Below are 19,681 nucleotides of genomic sequence, written 5' to 3'. Positions count from 1 at the left end.
TGGGCTTAGTTGCTTACTTTTGCCAGATGCATCTCAGTGAATAATATTGCTTGATGGAAGTCGTCTCATTTTATTCCACTACGGATGACATTTTAAAAAAAGTTACATTGATAGATGTAGCAATGATGTCTATATAATCAAAGATATCTGTTTAATCAAAATGTAATTTTGATTTATTCTTTATATGACAGGCTAACAAACTCATAAAAGCTATGGCAATAGCTCATAAAGCAGAGCTAGTTGCTCTCCAAATATCTTTACTGAATTCTGTGCCTGCCGGCCAGTTGGTGAATTTATTGATTAACTTGACTGCAGCAGAAGTTTCTGATGTGATAGTTAACAAATTGAGGTAATATTTTAATTGCTGGCTATCTTCTGATTGTTTCACCATACTATGATAACTGTAATAGTGATATAGATCAACTCGTCATTCTGTATTACAGCTTCCCACAAGCTTGCATTTTAGCCCGGGCTTACAACCATCCAACTGACTGGGGAGCAGTGCTGTACCAGCATTGCATTGTCAACAGAGAGGCAACGTATTTGTCAGAATTTACCCACAGCATGACACTCACAACTGCTCATGTAGAGGATATAGCTAGACGGTGAGAAACAAAATAATTTTCTCGGAACTTTTTCAGTAAGAGTGTATGGTTACTTTTATGTTCCACTAGTCATGTATTGCTTTAAATGTTATCAAGACAACATAGGTAACTGTGTTGTGTGTGCTAGTTTAAGAAACATCAGAGTAATATATTTTCTTAATTTCGTTCATCATATTTGATTTTTCAGGAAAGCTTGTAACTGTGTCATTCATGATTTAATTAATGAAAACTGCACGAGTTACTTATTTTTTTGGTGCTTAGCACAATGCTTTTCCAGAATTTATGCTCGTTTCCTAGTGCATTTGTGCACTTGTTTACATGAATTTCTAACATCATTGTAGAATGAAGGCTTTCACGACCGGGTGACATGGCTGTTGATATACTTTCCGGGATGTGAGGTCGTGGTCCAAGAACTTTTCTGCTCTTTACGTTTCGTCCAGGACTGCGCTGGACTTCCTCAGAGGCGCTGCTCCGCTGAGTCTCGAGTCGGCAAGACTCAGCGGAGCAGCGCCTCTGAGGAAGTCCAGCGCAGTCCTGGACGAAACGTAAAGAGCAGAGAAGTTCTTGGACCACGACCTCACATCCCGGAAAGTATATCTAACATCATTGACATTTGAAAACTCTCAAAGATTCATTTTGTCTGATTTTCTGATTGCTGTCGAACTTCAAAAAGATGTAAGGAAGGCAGAAAATCACACGTGCAGATATCACCAAACATACCCATGTAAACAACCCCATGGGGGTTTTTTAGGTTAGAGAATCCCCTCCCTAGGCCCGACAAGACGCCTCCTGAGACGCGGCAAGATAGGAGTAGGCAAAATGCAACAGGGAATAACAATATTAATGTGCTAATAGTAAACTGCAGGAGCGTCTATAGAAAGGTCCCAGAACTGCTCTCATTAATAAACGATCACAACGCCCATATAGTACTAGGGACAGAAAGTTGGCTGAAACCAGACGTAAACAGTAACGAAATCCTAAACTCAGATTGGAATGTATACCGCAGAGACAGGCTGAACAGTGAAGGGGGAGGCGTGTTTATAGCGGTAAGAAGTGCAATAGTATCGAAGGAAATTGACGGAGATCCGAAATGTGAAATGATTTGGGTGAAGGTCGCGGTTAAAGCAGGCTCAGACATGGTAATTGGATGTCTCTATAGGCCCCCTGGCTCAGCAGCTGTTGTGGCTGAGCACCTGAAGGATAATTTGGAAAATATTTCGAGTAGATTTCCCCACCATGTTATAGTTCTGGGTGGAGATTTTAATTTGCCGGATATAGACTGGGAGACTCAGACGTTCATAACGGGTGGCAGGGACTAAGAATCCAGTGAAATTTTTTTAAGTGCTTTATCGGAAAACTACCTTGAGCAGTTAAACAGAGAACCGACTCGTGGCGATAACATATTAGACCTTCTGGTGACAAACAGACCCGAACTATTTGAAAAAGTTAACGCAGAACAGGGAATCAGTGATCATAAAGCGGTTACGGCATCAATGATTTCAGCCGTAAATAGGAATATTAAAAAGGGTAGGAAGATTTTTCTGTTTAGAAAAAGTGACAAAAAGCAGATTTCAGAGTACCTGTTGGCTCAACACAAAAGTTTTGTCTCAAGTACTGATAGTGTTGAGGATCAGTGGACAAAGTTCAAAACCATCGTACAATATGCATTAGATGAGTATGTGCCAAGCAAGATCGTAAGAGATGGAAAAGAGCCACCGTGGTTCAACAACCGAGTTAGAAAACTGCTGCGGAAGCAAAGGGAACTCCACAGCAAACATAAACATAGCCAAAGCCTTGCAGACAAACAAAAATTACGCGAAGCGAAATGTAGTGTGAAGAGAGCTATGCGAGGGCGTTCAATGAATTCGAAAGTAAAGTTCTATGTACTGACTTGGCAGAAAATCCTAAGAAATTTTGGTCTTATGTCAAAGCGGTAGGTGGATCAAAACAAAATGTCCAGACACTCTGTGACCAAAATGGTACTGAAACAGAGGATGACAGACTAAAGGCCGAGATACTGAATGTCTTTTTCCAAAGTTGTTTCACAGAGGAAGATTGCACTGTAGTTCCTTCTCTAGATTGTCGCACAGATGACAAAATGGTAGATATCGAAATAGACGACAGAGGGATAGAGAAGCAATTAAAATCGCTCAAAAGAGGAAAGGCCTCTGGACCTGATGGGATACCAGTTCAATTTTACACAGAGTACGCGAAGGAACTTGCCCCCCTTCTTGCAGCGGTGTACCGTAGGTCTCTAGAAGAGCGTAGCGTTCCAAAGGATTGGAAAAGGGCACAGGTCATCCCCGTTTTCAAGAAGGGACGTCGAACAGATGTGCAGAACTATAGACCTATATCTCTAACGTCGATCAGTTGTAGAATTTTGGAACACGTATTGTGTTCGAGTATAATGACTTTTCTGGAGACTAGAAATCTACTCTGTAGGAATCAGCATGGGTTTAGAAAAAGACGGTCATGTGAAACCCAGCTCGCGCTATTCGTCCACGAGACTCAGAGGGCCATAGACACGGGTTCACAGGTAGATGCCGTGTTTCTTGACTTCCGCAAGGCGTTCGATACAGTTCCCCACAGTCGTTTATTGAACGAAGTAAGAGCATATGGACTATCAGACCAATTGTGTGATTGGATTGAGGAGTTCCTAGATAACAGGACGCAGCATGTTATTCTCAATGGAGAGAAGTGTTCCGAAGTAAGAGTAATTTCAGGTGTGCCGCAGGGGAGTGTCATAGGACCGTTGCTGTTCACAATATACATAAATGACCTGGTGGATGACATCGGAAGTTCACTGAGGCTTTTTGCAGATGATGCTGTGGTGTATCGAGAGGTTGTAACAATGGAAAATTGTACTGAAATGCAGGAGGATCTGCAGCGAATTGACGCATGGTGCAGGGAATGGCAACTGAATCTCAATGTAGACAAGTGTAATGTGCTGCGGATACACAGAAAGATAGATCCTTTATCATTTAGCTACAAAATAGCAGGTCAGCAACTGGAAGCAGTTAATACCATAAATTATCTGGGAGTACGCATTAGGAGTGATTTAAAATGGAATGATCATATAATGTTGATTGTCGGTAAAGCAGATGCCAGACTGAGATTCATTGGAAGAATCCTAAGGAAATGCAATCCGAAAACAAAGGAAGTAGGTTACAGTACGCTTGTTCGCCCACTGCTTGAATACTGCTCAGCAGTGTGGGATCCGTACCAGATAGGGTTGATACAAGACATAGAGAAGATCCAACGGAGAGCAGCGCGCTTCGTTACAGGATCATTTAGTAATCGCGAAAGCGTTACGGAGATGATAGATAAACTCCAGTGGAAGACTCTGCAGGAGAGACGCTCAGTAGCTCGGTACGGGCTTTTGTCAAAGTTTCGAGAACATACCTTCACCGAAGAGTCAAGCAGTATATTGCTCCCTCCTACGTATATCTCGCGAAGAGACCATGAGGATAAAATCAGAGAGATTAGAGCCCACACAGAGGCATACCGACAATCCTTCTTTCCACGAACAATACGAGACTGGAATAGAAGGGAGAACCGATAGAGGTACTGAAGGTACCCTCCGCCACACACCGTCAGGTGGCTTGCGGAGTATGGATGTAGATGTAGATGTAGAACAAATACACAAATGCAATTGAAAACGAGAATAAATTCTTGAAACACATTGTGCTAAGCATCAAAAAATAAGTAAATGGTACAGTTTTCATTATTTAAATCATGAATATATTTTCTGTTTGTTGTCCTCCACAATGTTGCGAAATGACTTCACATAACTGTGTATGTTGGTGCTAAAAGTATTTTTTAACAAGGGACCAGATTCACTGAGAATCCATTTCCTAGTACAAACATCATGAATACAGAGACTGGAGGTGTAAAAGTATGCTATGTTTCAAAATTGTAACAAAAACACAAGTAATACTTGCAGCTTGTGTTAACAGCGAGCGTTATTGTTTAATATAATGACATTGAAAAAGAAGCACAATGTCAAAAACTCAACAGCATACAGTCTTATGTGATGTTTCTAAAATCACAGTAATAGCTTCCATATAGCCACACTAATACAGAGTCTGCCAAAATGTCAACTTCTGCATCTGATGCTGCTTCCGCTGTATCACAACAATATTATGTTAACAGAATCTTCTATCGGTTCTTGGTAGAACAACATTATAATAAATGTAAAGCACTAGTTTGCTTTTGTTCTACAATATTGTAGAACAAAAGCAAACTGGTGCTTCTCATTTATCACAACAATATTATTTGAAAACTGTTATGCGACTTGGTTGATAAACAAAAACAAGTATTATGCTACACTATATCAGTTTTAAGTGGGGAGTATTTTTAACTAGGTTTTGTGTAAGATACTGGTAGAGGTCACGCCAACCATAGCAGACAATTGCGCAGTACACTATCAAATGCTTTGTGTACTCCAATTTGCCTTGGTTGTGGATTTTTTTTTTCCTTATTGTGAAGAGGTTAATCCTGGTGCATTGAATGCAACTCTCACTACATCAACAGGAATCAGCGATCCTGATGACTGTTATGTCAGTTCTGCTTTCATGGAAGCACAGAACGCAGACATAGGATGGCAGTCTTTCCAGAGGGAGCTGGGTCTTATTCTCCTGCACTGCTCCTCTACCCTCAGGCAGTCTCAGTTCTCGTTTGTTGACAGTGGCAGCCAACTGCCACAATATACTATCTGCAAATGATGCTTCACTGTCTTCACCAGATTTAAATAATAATATCATACGTATGTGAAGCAGTTTTACTGAAAACAAGCATAAAGTTAATATTGTTTCTGGGGAATGGGGGGGATCATAAAAAGTTACAACTCCTGGGCTGCATTCCAGTGACTGGTGTGTGATCCACCTGAGTTTCACTGAGGACAGATTGTGATGGCCCGGAGGCTTGACATGAGCATTTCCGAAACTGCATGATTTTCAGGTGGTTGAGGAGTGCTGTAGTTTCTTCAACGTGTGGTGAAACCTATATCAAACAATGTCCAGATGTCGTGGGGTGGGTGACCACTCCTCATTGCAGATACAGATGATGTAGGTTGGGCAGACTGGTAAAACAGGACAGGTGGTGAACAGCGGCGGTACTAACATCAGTCTTTAAAGCTGGGCAGAGTACAAGTGGGTCTTAACACACTGTGCACCAAACACTCCTAACGATGGCCCTCCACAGCCGATGACTCATGCGTGTGCCAGTGTTTACACCATGACATTGGCAGCTACAAATGAAACTTGCACATGACCATCAACACTGGATGTTGGCGCACTGGCAGAGCTTTGCATGGTCTGATGGATCCTGATACCCTCTTCATCATGCTGGTGAGAGGGCATGAATCCAGTGACTTCCAGGGGGACAAGTCCTTGACATCTGTACTGCAGAACAAGCTGGTGGTAACTCCATTATGCTCTGGGGAATATTCGTGTGGGCATCCATGGGTCCAGTGGAGCTTGTGCAAGGCACGATGATGGTCAGGAAATGTCACACACTTATTGCAGACCACTTGCATCCCTTCATGACAATCATGTTTCCCAATGGCAGTGACATTTTTCAACAAGATGATGCACTATTCTCTAGGCCAGGAGTGTGATGGAGTCATCACCAGACCCAAATCGAATTGAATACATCTGGGATGTGATTGAATTTAGTGTCTGAGTTCATTGTCCCCTTCCCCAGAATTTACAGGAATTAGGTGACTTGTGTGCAGATGTGGTGCTAGCTCCCTGCAGTGGCCTATCAAGGCATCATTCCTTCTATGCCCTGACATGTCGCCACTGTTATCCATGCCAAAGGTGGACATACCGGCTGATCAGTGTACATCGTTCTGAAAGTTATGAAATAATCTCATTGTAAATTGAGTTGTTTGACTTTCTGATGGTTCTGATTTAACGAACTATCCGCTACTATGTTAAAATTTCATTCATATCATACCAGCTTCAACTTGTATGTACTCATCTTCTGTGCTGAGTACACTTACAATGCATTTACACCACCATATTAAATTTTTCCAAAACTGAAGGTGACAGTGTATCATTCAAAACTAAATCCATCTGCTAACATTGCAGGGACTTAGCTTATTAGGTTAACCTAATATTTATCACATGACCATCACCCCCCACCCCCATGAACCATGGACCTTGCCATTGGTTGGGAGGCTGGCGTGCCTGGGCGATACAGATAGCAGTACTGTAGGTGCAACCACAACGGAGGGGTATCTGTTGAGAGGCCAGACAAACATGTGGCTCCTGAAGAGGGGCAGCAGCCTTTTCAGTAGTTGCAGGGGCAACAGTCTAGATGATTGACTGATCTGACCTTGTAACACTAACGAAAATGGCCTTACTGTGATGGTACTGTGAACGGCTGACAGCAGGGGGAAACTACAGCCGTAATTTTTCCCGACGGCATGCAGCTTTACTGTATGGTTAAAAGATGATGGCGTTCTCTTGCGTAAAATATTCTGGAGGTAAAATAGTCCCCCATTTGGATCTCCGGGCGGGGACTACTCAGGAGGACGTTGTTATCAGGAGAAAGAAAAATGGCATTCTACAGGTTGGAGTGTGGAATGTCAGATCCCTTAATCAGGCAGGTAGGTTAGAAAATTTAAAAAGGGAAGTGGGTAGGTTAAAGTTAGATATAGTTGGAATTAGTGAAGTTCGGTGGCAGGAGGAACAAGACTTTTGGTCAGGTGAATACAGGGTTATAAACACAAAATCAAATGTAAATAAATTATACACAACTGCAACCAGTCACTTTTTCATTAATAAAGCTTTATTACATTAACCGGTTTTCGAACCCTTTCAGGTTCATCTTCAGATGATTTCGGGAGAATCCGGGAAGTTACATCATTACTGGTAGTAGCATAATGCTGGGTGCTGGTTTGCGACAGTATAGGCGGCTTTTTTCGTATCTGTCTGCCTCCATTTTGATGTCCAGAACACTTTCACACGAACTATATTAGTTCACACTTTAACAGTGACACTTTACCAGCATCCAGCATGCGCTTTACAACTGTTGCTTATATCAGAATCAAATAGTGGTAATGCAGGAGTAAGTTTAATAATGAATGAAAAAAAATAGGAATTCGGGTAACCTACTACAAACAGCATAGTGAACGCATTATTGTGGCCAAGATAGATACGAAGCCCACACCTACCACAGTAGTACAAGTTTATATGCCAACTAGCTCCCCAGATGACGAAGAGATTGATGAAATGTATGATGAGATGAAAGAAATTATTCAGATAGTGAAGGGATATGAAAATTTAATAGTCATGGGTGACTGGAATTTGATAGTAGAAAAAGGTAGAGAAGGCAACATAGTAGGTGAATGTGGAATGGGGGTAAGAAATGAAAGAGGAAGCCGCCTGGTAGAATTTTGCACAGAGCATAACTTAATCATAGCTAACACTTGGTTCAAGAATCATGAAAGAAGGTTGTATACATGGAAGAACCCCGGAGATACTGAAAGGATTCAGATAGATTATATAATGATAAGACAGAGATTTAGGAACCAGGTTTTAAATTGTAAGAAATTTCCAGGGGCAGATGTGGACTCTGACCAAATTTATTGGTTATGAAATGTAGAGTAAAACTGAAGAAACTGCAAAAAAGGTGGGAATTTAAGGAGATGGGACATGCATAAACTGACAAAACCAGAGGTTGTACAGAGTTTCAGGGAGAGAATTAGGGAGACAGAAATACAGTAGAAGAAGAGTGGTTAGCTTTGAGAGATGAAATAGTGAAGGCAGCAGAGATCAAGTAGGTAAAAAGACGAGGGCTAATAGAAATCCTTGGGTAACAGAAGAGATATTGACTTTAATTGATGAAAGGAGAAAATATAAAAATGCAGTAAAAGAAGCAGGCAAAAAGGAATACAAACATCTCAAAAATGAGATCTACAGGACAAAATGGCTAAGCAGGGATGGCTAGAGGATAAATGCAAGTATGTAGAGGCATATATCACTAGAGTTAAGATAGATACTGCCTACAGGAAAATTAAAGAGAGCTTTGGAGGAAAGAGAACCACTTGTATGAATATCAAGAGCTCAGATGGAAACCCAGTTCTAAGCAAAGAAGGGAAAGCAGAAAGGTGGAAGGAGTATATAGAGGGTCTATACAAGGGTGATGTTCTTGAGGACAATATTGTGAAAATGGAAGAGGATGTAGATGAAGATGAAATAGGAGATATGATACTGCATGAAGAGTTTGACAGAGCACTGAAAGACCTGAGTCGAAACTAGGCCCCAGGAGTAGACAGCATCCCATTAGAACTACTGATAGCCTTGGTAGAGCCAGCCCTGACAAAACTCTACCATCTTGTGAGTAAGATGTATGAGACAGGTGAAATAACCTCAGACTTCAAGAAGAATATAATAATTCCAATCCCAAAGAAAGCAGATGTCGACATCTACATCTATCTACATCTACATCTACATCTACATCTACATGATTACTCTGCAATTCACATTTAAGTGCTTGGCAGAGGGTTCATCGAACCACAATCATGCTATCTCCCTACCATTCCACTCCCGAACAGTGCCCGGGGAAAACGAACAGATAAACCTTTCTGTTCGAGCTCTGATTTCTCTTATTTTATTTTGATGATCATTCCTACCTATGTAGGTTGGGCTCAACAAAATATTTTCGCATTCGTTAGAGAAAGTTGGTGACTGAAATTTCGTAAATAGATCTCGCCGCGACGAAAAACGTCTTTGATTTAATGACTTCCATCCCAACTCGTGTATCATACCTGCCACACTCTCTCCCCTATTACATGATAATACAAAACAAGCTGCCCTTTTTTTGCACCCTTTCGATGTCCTCCGTTAATCCCACCTGGTAAGGATCCCACACAGCGCAGCAATATTCTAACAGAGGGCGAACGAGTGTAGTGTAGTGATGTGAAAATTACCGAACTATCAGTTTAATAAGTCACAGCTGCAAAATACTAACATGAATTCTTTACATACGAATGGGAATATCAGTTTGGATTCCATAGAAATGTTGGAACATGTGAGGCAATACTGACCCTACAACTTATCTTAGAAAATACATTAAGGAAAGGCAAACCTACGTTTCTAGCATTTGTAGATTTAGAGAAAGCCTTTGTCAATGTTGACTGGAATAGTCTCTTTCAAATTTTGAAGGTGGCAGGGGTAAAATACAGGAAGCGGAAGGCTATTTACAATTTGTACAGAAACCAGATGGCAGGTATGAGTCGAGGGGCATGAAAGGGAAGCAGTGGTTGGAAGGGAGTGAGACATGGTTGTAGCGTGTCCCTGATGTTATTCAATCTGTATATTGAGCAAGCAGTGAAGGAAACAAAAGAAGAATTCAGATTAGGAATTAAAATCCATGCAGAAGAAATAAAAATGTTGAGGTTCGCCAATGACATTGTAATTCTGTCAGCAGAGACAGCAAAGGACCTGGAAGAGCAGGTTTGTGGAATGGACAGTGTCTTGAAAGGAGGATATAAGAAGAACATCAGCAAAAGTAAAACAAATATAATGGAATGTAGTCGAATTAAATCGGGTGATGCTGATTAGGAAATGAGACACTTAAGTAGTAAGTGAGATTTGCTATTTGGGGAGCAAAGTAACTGATGATGGTTGAAGTAGAGAGGATATAAAATGTAGACTGGCAATGGCAAGGAAAGTGTTTCTGAAGAAGAGAAATTTGTTAAACTGGATTATAGATTTAAGTGTCAGGAAGTCATTTCTGAAAGTATTTGTATGGAGTGTAGCCATGTATGGAAGTGAAACATGGACAATCAATAGTTTAAACAAGAAGAGAATAGGAACTTTTGAAATGTGGTGCTGTAGAAGAAAGCTGAAGATTAGATGGGTAGATCACATAACTAATGAGGAGGTATTGAGTAGAATTGGGGAGAAGAGAAATTTGTGGCACAACTTACCTAGAAGAAGGGATCGGTTGGTAGGACATACTCTGAGGCATCAAGGGATCACCAACTTAGTATTGGAGGGCAGCGTGGAGGGTAAAAATCGTAGAGGGAGACCAAGAGATGAATACACTAAACAGGTTCAGAAAGATATAGGTTGCAGTAGGTACTGGAGATAAAGAAGCTTGCACAGGATAGAACAGCATGGAGAGCTGCATCAAACCAGTCTCTGGACTGAATACCACTATGGGACGTAACATCTGGGGTCATCAGTCCCTAACCAACCTAAGGACTTCACACACATCCATGTCCGAGGCAGGATTCGAATCTGCGACCGTAGCAGCAGTGTGGTTCCAGAATGAAGCATGTAGAACTGTTTGGCCACAGTGGCTGGCTTATTATTCTCATGGGTTTAAGTAAAGATGAGTGATTAGATGTGTCACATCACTTAATAAGTATGACTGCATAGACAGTGGAAGATGTTCTCTTCCTTTCCTTTGACTTTTGTATCTGCTGTTTTACAATGACATAATCTCAGACAACACCTTTGGTTTCCAGTTCTTGGTTACAATAAATTGAAATCAATTCAGTAACACTAGACTGTGACTCAATTAAACCATTTACATTCTTTTATAGCACAAAACTTCCAATCTCCTTTGAGCAGTTTTGCAAAAGTACACTTTCCATAGTAACATGCTTCATTAATAACAAACATTTTGCCCTCATTGGGTACTCTAATAACTGGTTCCCCAACTCCTAGAATCACATATATATGTCATTTATTTGTAAAATGTAATTTTACATTGATTTAAAAGTCGATGAAACACAAGATCTGTCAGCAGAAAGTTGTAACAAAATGTAAATAATTCAGAAGTAAATGAAACAATGTACCAAATATTAGATACATTGAGTCATTGACAGGTACACAGACAAGAGTGACAACTTCACTATCTTTCAGACAAATATTTTATCTTTTTTGAATCTAGAGTCAAATCCTTATTCTTCTGGTGTGTGTGTGTGTGTGTGTGTGTGTGTGTGTGTGTGTGAGAGTGAGAGAGAGAGAGAGAGAGAGAGAGAGAGAGAGAGAGAGAGACTTCTGGTCTTGTTTTTCAACAGTAGAATTGTGAATAAGCTGGATAGAGATCAGTGACCAACATGAGGGCAATGATCCAAAAATTATTGTAGCTGTCTTCTTTTTATGCTAAACAGTATACTATTTCATACTGGGAAATTGATGTTTTCATTCTGTACTTATATTGTGGAGATTTCTAACAGTTTTTGCCTGTAAACACAATTAATCAGAGCAATCACTTGAAAATTAACTATTTAACTACCTTCTGGAGAGTAGCATGATTTACATATGTGGAAGACCAAGAAATTTTTTATGTATTTTGACTTATCTGTGTGATAAGCAAGCTGGAGCATTTAGGTTGATGTCTGGCATCCTCCAGAAGCTAGGTTACAGCTCTACTCCAATATTTAACAATGCTCGACATCCTGAGGTCGATCAACTTAAGAAGCTCCTGAATGTATCTGATTTTTTAGATTTCCATATGCATAAAAATGGTCTTCCTTTCAGTGGATCACTCCCTTGCTATAATCCATGTTATAGTTTAATTGAATCTTATTATAGCCATAGCAGCAAATGTTTGATGTTGAATGAATACACTGACTAAATGATCAGTCAGACGTAATAGCTATTAGGTCACTGCTGAGAATTGTAAACACAATGTCTCTTTTGATATAGTCTCTTTTTCCCCCTTTGAATAAATGTTATTATTTCAGAATCCTCATCATTAATATCATTTTCCATCCTCTAATTGTTTGTATATGAAACTAGATTTCGTAGAAACATTTTCTTTCAAAAGAATGGTTCTTTCAATGGGCAAATATAAATTACTCGAGAGGTAAAGAGAAAACTGACTTATGTAGGTAAAATGAGGGAATATCAATGAGAGATTCCTTTATATAATAAAAGGAAGGAAAAAGACTGAGTATTAAAAGGGTTAGCTGTGCAATTATTTAGTATGGTTAAAACTCAGGTCAAAAGACAGGCTTAAGAACAAGTTAAATGGAAGACAAACAACAAAGCAGTATGTCATTTTATTGTTTCCATTAACTGTAATTTAACAGCAGAAATACATATCTCTTGTACAGTATCAGACTGACTTCTTTTGTGACTCTTTCTGCAGGCTTGTATAAATTCGATGTACTGTTACTTGTGTTATTGTTCTGAAATTTCAAGACAAGTCATTGTGTAATTTTTTTTTTAGTCCATGGAATATTTGGTTTTCCTAGATCTTCTTTTTTTCTGGTTTCAGATTCCAGATGGAGCCAAATGTGACGCAGGACATGGCACAAGAAATGAAAAAATTCATTTTACGTGCTCCTAGTGTTGAAGTCAGATATCGAATTGCCAGTCAGCTGGGATTCAAAGACATTATTCAGAGTCTTCTTAATGGGCCTGAGGTAGCATATCTGAAAGACACTATATGGAGAAAAGGTTTTAGAAGACATAACGTTCTATAAGATTAGAAAGAATTTGGTGATCAATTATTGTGCATGTCACAGACTTCCTGTTGCCAGGATAAGATATTACCATTACTGACCCATATTATTTTATAAATTATTTATTCTTTATTTAATGTGACACAGAAAGTCATTTACCTAGAGAAATAACTAGTCATCTCTCACCTAACATAGTGACATTTGTGCTAGATATGTAATTTCCTGTTTACAGTATTCATAATTGGGTCTGCAGGATAAACTGTGCCCTCATACTTGATTTTCAATTCTGCTAATACCAAACGCAAGAGTTTTTGTTTACTTTAAACAGTAAAAGCAATTTAACATTATCTGTGGGCATGTAGACCAATACCTTTAAGATGAAAGTTTTAAGTCATCAGTATGCACATAAAAAAGTACAACCATTCTTGTTCAAAGCAAGGTGTGCTACCATAAGTTTACAACTTAACAATGAGTCAGCTATACTTGCATGTGTTTCCCATGTCTTAACACTTCATTTTTAAAATGAGCAGAGGTCTCTTCTCTCAAGAAATGTTTCCTATTAGAACAATATTATGAAAAGGATAGCTGCTACTCATCATGTAGTGGAGATGCTGAGTCACAGATAGGCACAAGGAAAAGACTTCGGAGATGGATCATACAAATACACATTCACACAAATGCAACACACACACACATGACTGCAACCTCTGGCAGCTGAGGCCATGGCGGCCAGAGACCATGGCCATGTGTGTGAGTTGCATTTTCATGAATATGTTTGTGTATGTTCTATCTCCAATGACGGCCTTGTTGGCCAAAAGCTCATTTTCTGACAGTCTTTTTGTTTTGTTTATCTGCGACTCAGCATCTGTACTATAAGGTGAGTAGCAATTATCCTTTTCATAATATTGTTACATTCCAACCTGGATTTTCTTTTAGAACATTTGCATTTTAAGGAAATTATATTTCAAATTACATGAAGTAAAGCACATTATAAATATTTGTTACAATATTACTTACTCTGACTTTAATATCACCCTGGTTTCTTTTTATGACAAAACAAATTTGCCAGGTAGTATGAACAGGACAAGAGAAACACTTGTTTTCCAGAATGAATATATAGGTAATTTTAATAATAATTTTAATGACAGATATTTTAGTTTAAATCTAAATATGAGCATTTTATAATACAGTGTTTGTAATTGACATTCCAATAACGTCATGTAATTTTATTTTCTTATTTCATGTAAGGCATCACATTTTATAAACAATACACTGCAAAGTAACCACATTTGTGTACAAACATTTTTTACCTGGTGTAAAAGTTTGGTTTGTATGATTAGATACTCAAGTATGTTATTTACATCACTTTAAAATATATGTGTATGCTACACAAGACATTTTAACATTGTTTAACATTATGAAGCAGTGAATACTGTCTACTACTCATATGGAATGCTGTGACAGGCTTTCCACAAATAATGAAAAGAAAAGTGAAGGGGTGAATCATTCACTCCTATATATTTAAGAATAGTGGTTTGGTGTGTATATGCACCACACCGAAAGATACTGTTTTGGTTGACTTGAATGTGACTTCTGCTTATCCAGTGCAATAGACTAGAAAGTGAAGGCAGACATGTTTATAGTGCTGAAAATGTTTGTGAGGATGTTTCAGTACTTTAATTCATTGTGCTCAATGTTATGTCCCACTTCATATTTTATGTAACCATATGAAAAGATTAAAAATTGGTAACATTGTGAAAGTCATTTCATCAGCAGCACCCAGATTTTAATCATCAAGCTGTATGATAATTTTGTTAATTTCTTGGAGTTATGCAGCAATACCCTCTTGACAACAGATGTGGTATTACAATTACCAACAGCTCGTGGTTTCTTATTATAAGCTTCCATACTTCAAATAGTTAGTAAGTTAGGAGAACAAAACTTTATACGCACAACAGTCAACTATGCATGCTGTGCCTTGTGCTATATTATTGTGATAAAATGATAATTAAGTGCCTTAATTTCAAAAGTGTCTGAATAACGACAACATTGAACAGCAGTATTGTACTGTATTCAAATATTGTACTGAAAAATCAAATATTCCATGTTCCTATTAGTGTTTAGTGAACTATAAATAAATACTTATGAATCTCCAAGTAGTTTGTATGTACTGTTTTATGCATTTATATTATTAAGAAAGATTATGAGAGTGTTGCAAAAGTTCTAAAACACATAGACCAAAAATCTGTATCTCCAAAAAGCTGTATTTTATAATAAATAATTATATCTTATTATTTGGTATCATGACTTTGAAATTGGTATATTCTCATATAAGTAAAATATGGAAAGGCAACCATCAGCTACAGTGGATCGATGCATGGAGCACAGAAACATATAACAGAAAACAGCATTCACACTAGCTTTTGAGTACTAACTCTTTTTCAAACAAAAGTACACACATTCACACACAGAAACCATTACTGTTTTCATATAAAATTTGCTGCAATGTATCTCATTTCTCCCCCTATTTGCATAGAAGTTTTTACATTTGAAACAAATTTATATTCAGTCACAAAACGTATCTTTGTTGTGAATATTAGTTAAACAATGTTTCACCATGTTTTGCATAAATGTGCAATGGCAACCATGAATGGTCTTTTCTCACCTTATGTGTTCATTGGTCACACATTGTGGAAACATCTTCATTTACTACAGTCTTTCCATTCAGTAATGAGCTTATGTGTGTCCATCTGGTGCCTTTTTCAAACAGAATTTCCTTTTGTTCCAAATGTAAGACTAATAAGATAATGCAGTCTTTCAGATAATTGCACATAAACATTTGCAGTACCAGACCAAACAGACAGTAAATAACATAATAGTTATATAATTTTGACAAGTAGAAAATGATTACCAATTTTTTGATTCAGAGGAAAAATAATGGAGGGATGGGAATACTTTTATTGAAATGTAAGTTATTACATATACATTTCATGGAAAAAGAAATAAATTAGTTAAAACTTAATGGATGACAAGAGAGAATTGTCACAAGACTAATTATTGAAAGATAACAGACAGTAACATACTAGTTAGTTTTGGATTTACAGGAATATGAAAAAAATATCAGAAAAAAGCTAAATCCAAAAATAAGGGCAGTTTAGTCATCTACAACTACTGAAAAAATGAGAAGTACAGGTAAAGAAACTGGTATAGGCATGCATATTCAAATACAGAGATATGAAAACAGGCAGAATACGATGTGGCGGTCGGCAACACCTGTACAGGACAACAAGTGTCTGGCACAGTTGTTAGATTGGTTACTGCTTCTACAATGGCAGGTTATCAAAATTTAATGAACTGTAAATAAATACTTACAAATCTCCAAGTAGTTGTTTGAACGTGGTGTTATAGCTGGCGCACAAGCAATGGGGCACAGCATCTCTGAGGTAGCCATGAAGTGGGGATTTCCTCATACAACCATTTCATTAGTGTTCCGTGAATATCAGGAATCTGGTAAAACATCAAATCTCCGACATTGCTGCGGCCGGAAAAATATCCTGCAAGAACAGGACCAACGACGACTGAAGGGAATCGTTCGGTGTGACAGAAGTGCAACCCTTTCACATATTGCTGCAGATTTCTGTGCTGGGCCATGAACAAGTGCCAGTGTGTGAGCCATTCAATGAAACATTATCAATATGGGCTCTTGGAGCCGAAGGCCCACTCGAGTATTCTTGATGACTACACGACACAAAGCTTTACACCGCGCCTGGGCCCATCAACACCAACATTGCACTGTTGATGACAGGAAACATGTTGCCTGGTCAGACGAGTCTCCTTTCAAGTTGTATCGAGTGGATGGATGTGTATGGGTATGGAGACAACCTCATGACTCCATCAACCCTACATGTCAGCAGGGGTCCATTCAAGCTGATGGAGGCTCTGTAATGATGTGGGGTACGTGCAATTGGAGTGACATGGGACCCCCAATATGTCGAGATAATACTCTGACAGGTGACACATACGTAAGCATCCTGCCTGGTCATCTGTATCCATTTTGTCCATTGTGCATTCTGATGGACTTGAGCAATTCCAGCAGGACAATGCAACACCTCACAGATCTAGAATTGCTACAGAGTGGCTCCAGGAACACTCTTCTGAGTTTAAACACTTCTGCTGGCCACCTAACTCTCCAGACATGAAAGTTATTGAGTATATCTGGGATGTCTTGCAAAGTGCTTTTCAGAAGACATCCCCATCCCCTCGTATGCCTATGGATTTATGGACAGCCCTACAGGATTCATGGTGTCAGTTCCCTCAAGCACAATGTCAGACATTAGTTGAGTCCATGCCATATCTTGTTGCAGCACTTCTGCATGCTCGCGGCGCCCTACACAATATTAGGCAGATGTACCAGTTTCTTTGCCTCTTCAATGTAGTATGATTACAGCACAGTGGTACTTATGTTTTTCTGTTAGGTTTCCTGAAATATGGCATCTTAGAGGTAAATGAATGGTCAACAGGTATGGGTAAGGAACCTTGATGATTTTGTTGAGACTGAGCTGATGTCAAAGTGCTAATCTACAAAGTTTGGGGAGGATTTTTTCTTATGTTAATCTCTTGTTTATACATTAATCAAGAAAGAAATTACAGTGGTATAAAAGGAGACTGTCTGATTACCATTTAAAACAACATTTAGTTACCAGAGAGAAGTCTTATACCTTGATGCATTGATGCTGAGGTTGTCTTCAACCTAAGCAGCCCAACAGATCTGCTTACAAATAATTTTATATTGGCAATTTTGTGAAGATCAGTGGTTACGTATAATGATTCACAATGATTGCAAGAGAGTGATATTTAATGTGAAATAACAACAGTTGTCAAATCACTCTTTCTTGGCAAATGTTAATGTACATATTTAGAGATGGTCTCAATCTGCTGATGATAATCAAACAATACTGCATGAATTCTGTAGAAATACCATGCAAATTTTATGAAACAGTACAGGACAGCAATAGAGGGGCTCCAAGAAGCCATTTGAAAAAATATATCAATTGTGCACAACTAGAAATGTATGCGTGGGGTGAATGATATTTTGGGTAAAAATTATGTCCATAGGTTACTGTTTCTGAACCAAACAGTGTGAGATTCAGTTGCCTCTTAGATTTATACAGGTGGAAGAAAAACCTTTTTCATAATAATGTCAGATCACAGAATTATAAAAACTTAAATGTGTAATGCTGCTGCCTGTGTGAAGTGAATATTGCTTTGGATGACGCAGGTGGGATGAACACAGAAGAAGTGAGGCAAAGGGGAGGAGGAGACTGAGGGGAGAGATGATCAGCAAGGGAAAGGGTTCGAAGGGCAGTTAGAGGATTGTCACACTCATGCAAGCAGAAGTAGTTGCATATGGAAATACAGAGTATGAGGTGGAGAGAGAAGGGGGAGCATTTTGGGAGAAGACCATTGAGAAACCAGGGTCCATATATGTAAAAAATACAAGGAACAGAGCTAATAAATGGATTAGATGTGGCAGATAGGGACTGAAAATTATGAGGCTACAAAACAGGGGCTAGCAGAGATTAAGGATGGGAAAGTGTATGGATGGGACATTTTCCAGCTTTACAACATAGAAATAAATTTCCGAGTATGATGGTACAAGTTGTGTCATTAAAACTGACTGAGCTCAAGTTTGAACACCTGGCAGGTCTTTCTACTCGGCACAAGATGATTGACATTCACAGTCAGCTTATATATGATTTTTTAGCTTCTCTCAGTTTATTTGTTGACAGGACAGTACACCCACAGACTGTTCTGTCATTACTGTATAGTTATAAGAAACATATATACAAAAAATAAAAATTATCAGTAATGATGTTTTCTTATTTAGTAACAGACATTTGCTAGCTTAATCAGCCGTGATAGGTTAAAAGTTTTTGTCAGACAGGGACTCATTTTCAATAATGTTAACTTTCCATTTTTGCCTCCTACCTAAATAGCCTAGACAAGGGGGCAGTGGTTATATTTGAGTCATTCACTTGATTGTAGATAAATCTAACTTAGATCAAGATGAACATAATGTTGCAATTGTAGTGACTATCAGTTTTATTTCTATTAATTAGTTTTAAACATATTCACATCAAACAGTCTACTGTGCCGATAAAAAAATAATAAAGAAGCTACTTTTGTGATGCAGTTTTTAACAGCTAGCAGTCAGCAAATATTTTAAATATTCTGTGGAACTGTTGTTTATAACATTGTAAAAATTTTCAGTTTCTGGATATTAATACTTCAAACCACGTTTTTAAAATAACAGTATATGGATCAAAGTTCAAAGATTAACAAATTTGATGTCCAGTTGCAGTTGTCTTTACTTTGTTGTTTCCATTTATTTCTTGTTTAGGTTTCTTCTACATTGGAAAGTAGCAGTTTTGTTGTCTTTCATGTCTGGTGGATGACCTACGTACATAAGTTGCAATGTGAAGATGTAAATGACCTCAATACCTGCCATGAAACTAAAGCCCGTAAACAGACTCAGTAAGCCACCACTGAAACCTGAAACATGGTCAAAATTTCTATTATCTTTTCTTAATTTCCTTTCATTGTTCAATGTTCATGTCAACAAATGAAATTACTTACCCAGCAA

At 38.5% G+C, this 19,681-nt stretch overlaps 1 protein-coding gene across 1 annotated transcript in view; it reads left to right on the top strand.

The window, feature by feature from the left end:
• The window catches only part of LOC126088260 (spatacsin), a 388,646-nt gene extending 373,261 nt beyond the window's left edge, over nucleotides 1–15,385 (top strand). The window contains exons 33-35 of the mRNA XM_049906389.1: nucleotides 192–349; nucleotides 444–605; nucleotides 12,852–15,385. Coding sequence (XP_049762346.1) covers nucleotides 192–349; nucleotides 444–605; nucleotides 12,852–13,059 — 528 coding nt within the window. The 3' untranslated portion in view covers nucleotides 13,060–15,385. The remainder of the gene's footprint in view (nucleotides 1–191; nucleotides 350–443; nucleotides 606–12,851) is intronic.
• Nucleotides 15,386–19,681: the final 4,296 nt, after the last annotated feature.

Source organism: Schistocerca cancellata, chromosome 6 (assembly GCF_023864275.1).
Source record: "Schistocerca cancellata isolate TAMUIC-IGC-003103 chromosome 6, iqSchCanc2.1, whole genome shotgun sequence".
In the NCBI taxonomy this organism is placed as follows: Eukaryota; Metazoa; Arthropoda; class Insecta; order Orthoptera; family Acrididae; genus Schistocerca; species Schistocerca cancellata.
Note: the sequence above shows the minus strand (reverse complement) of the source record. Positions and strands in the feature narration are given on the sequence as shown.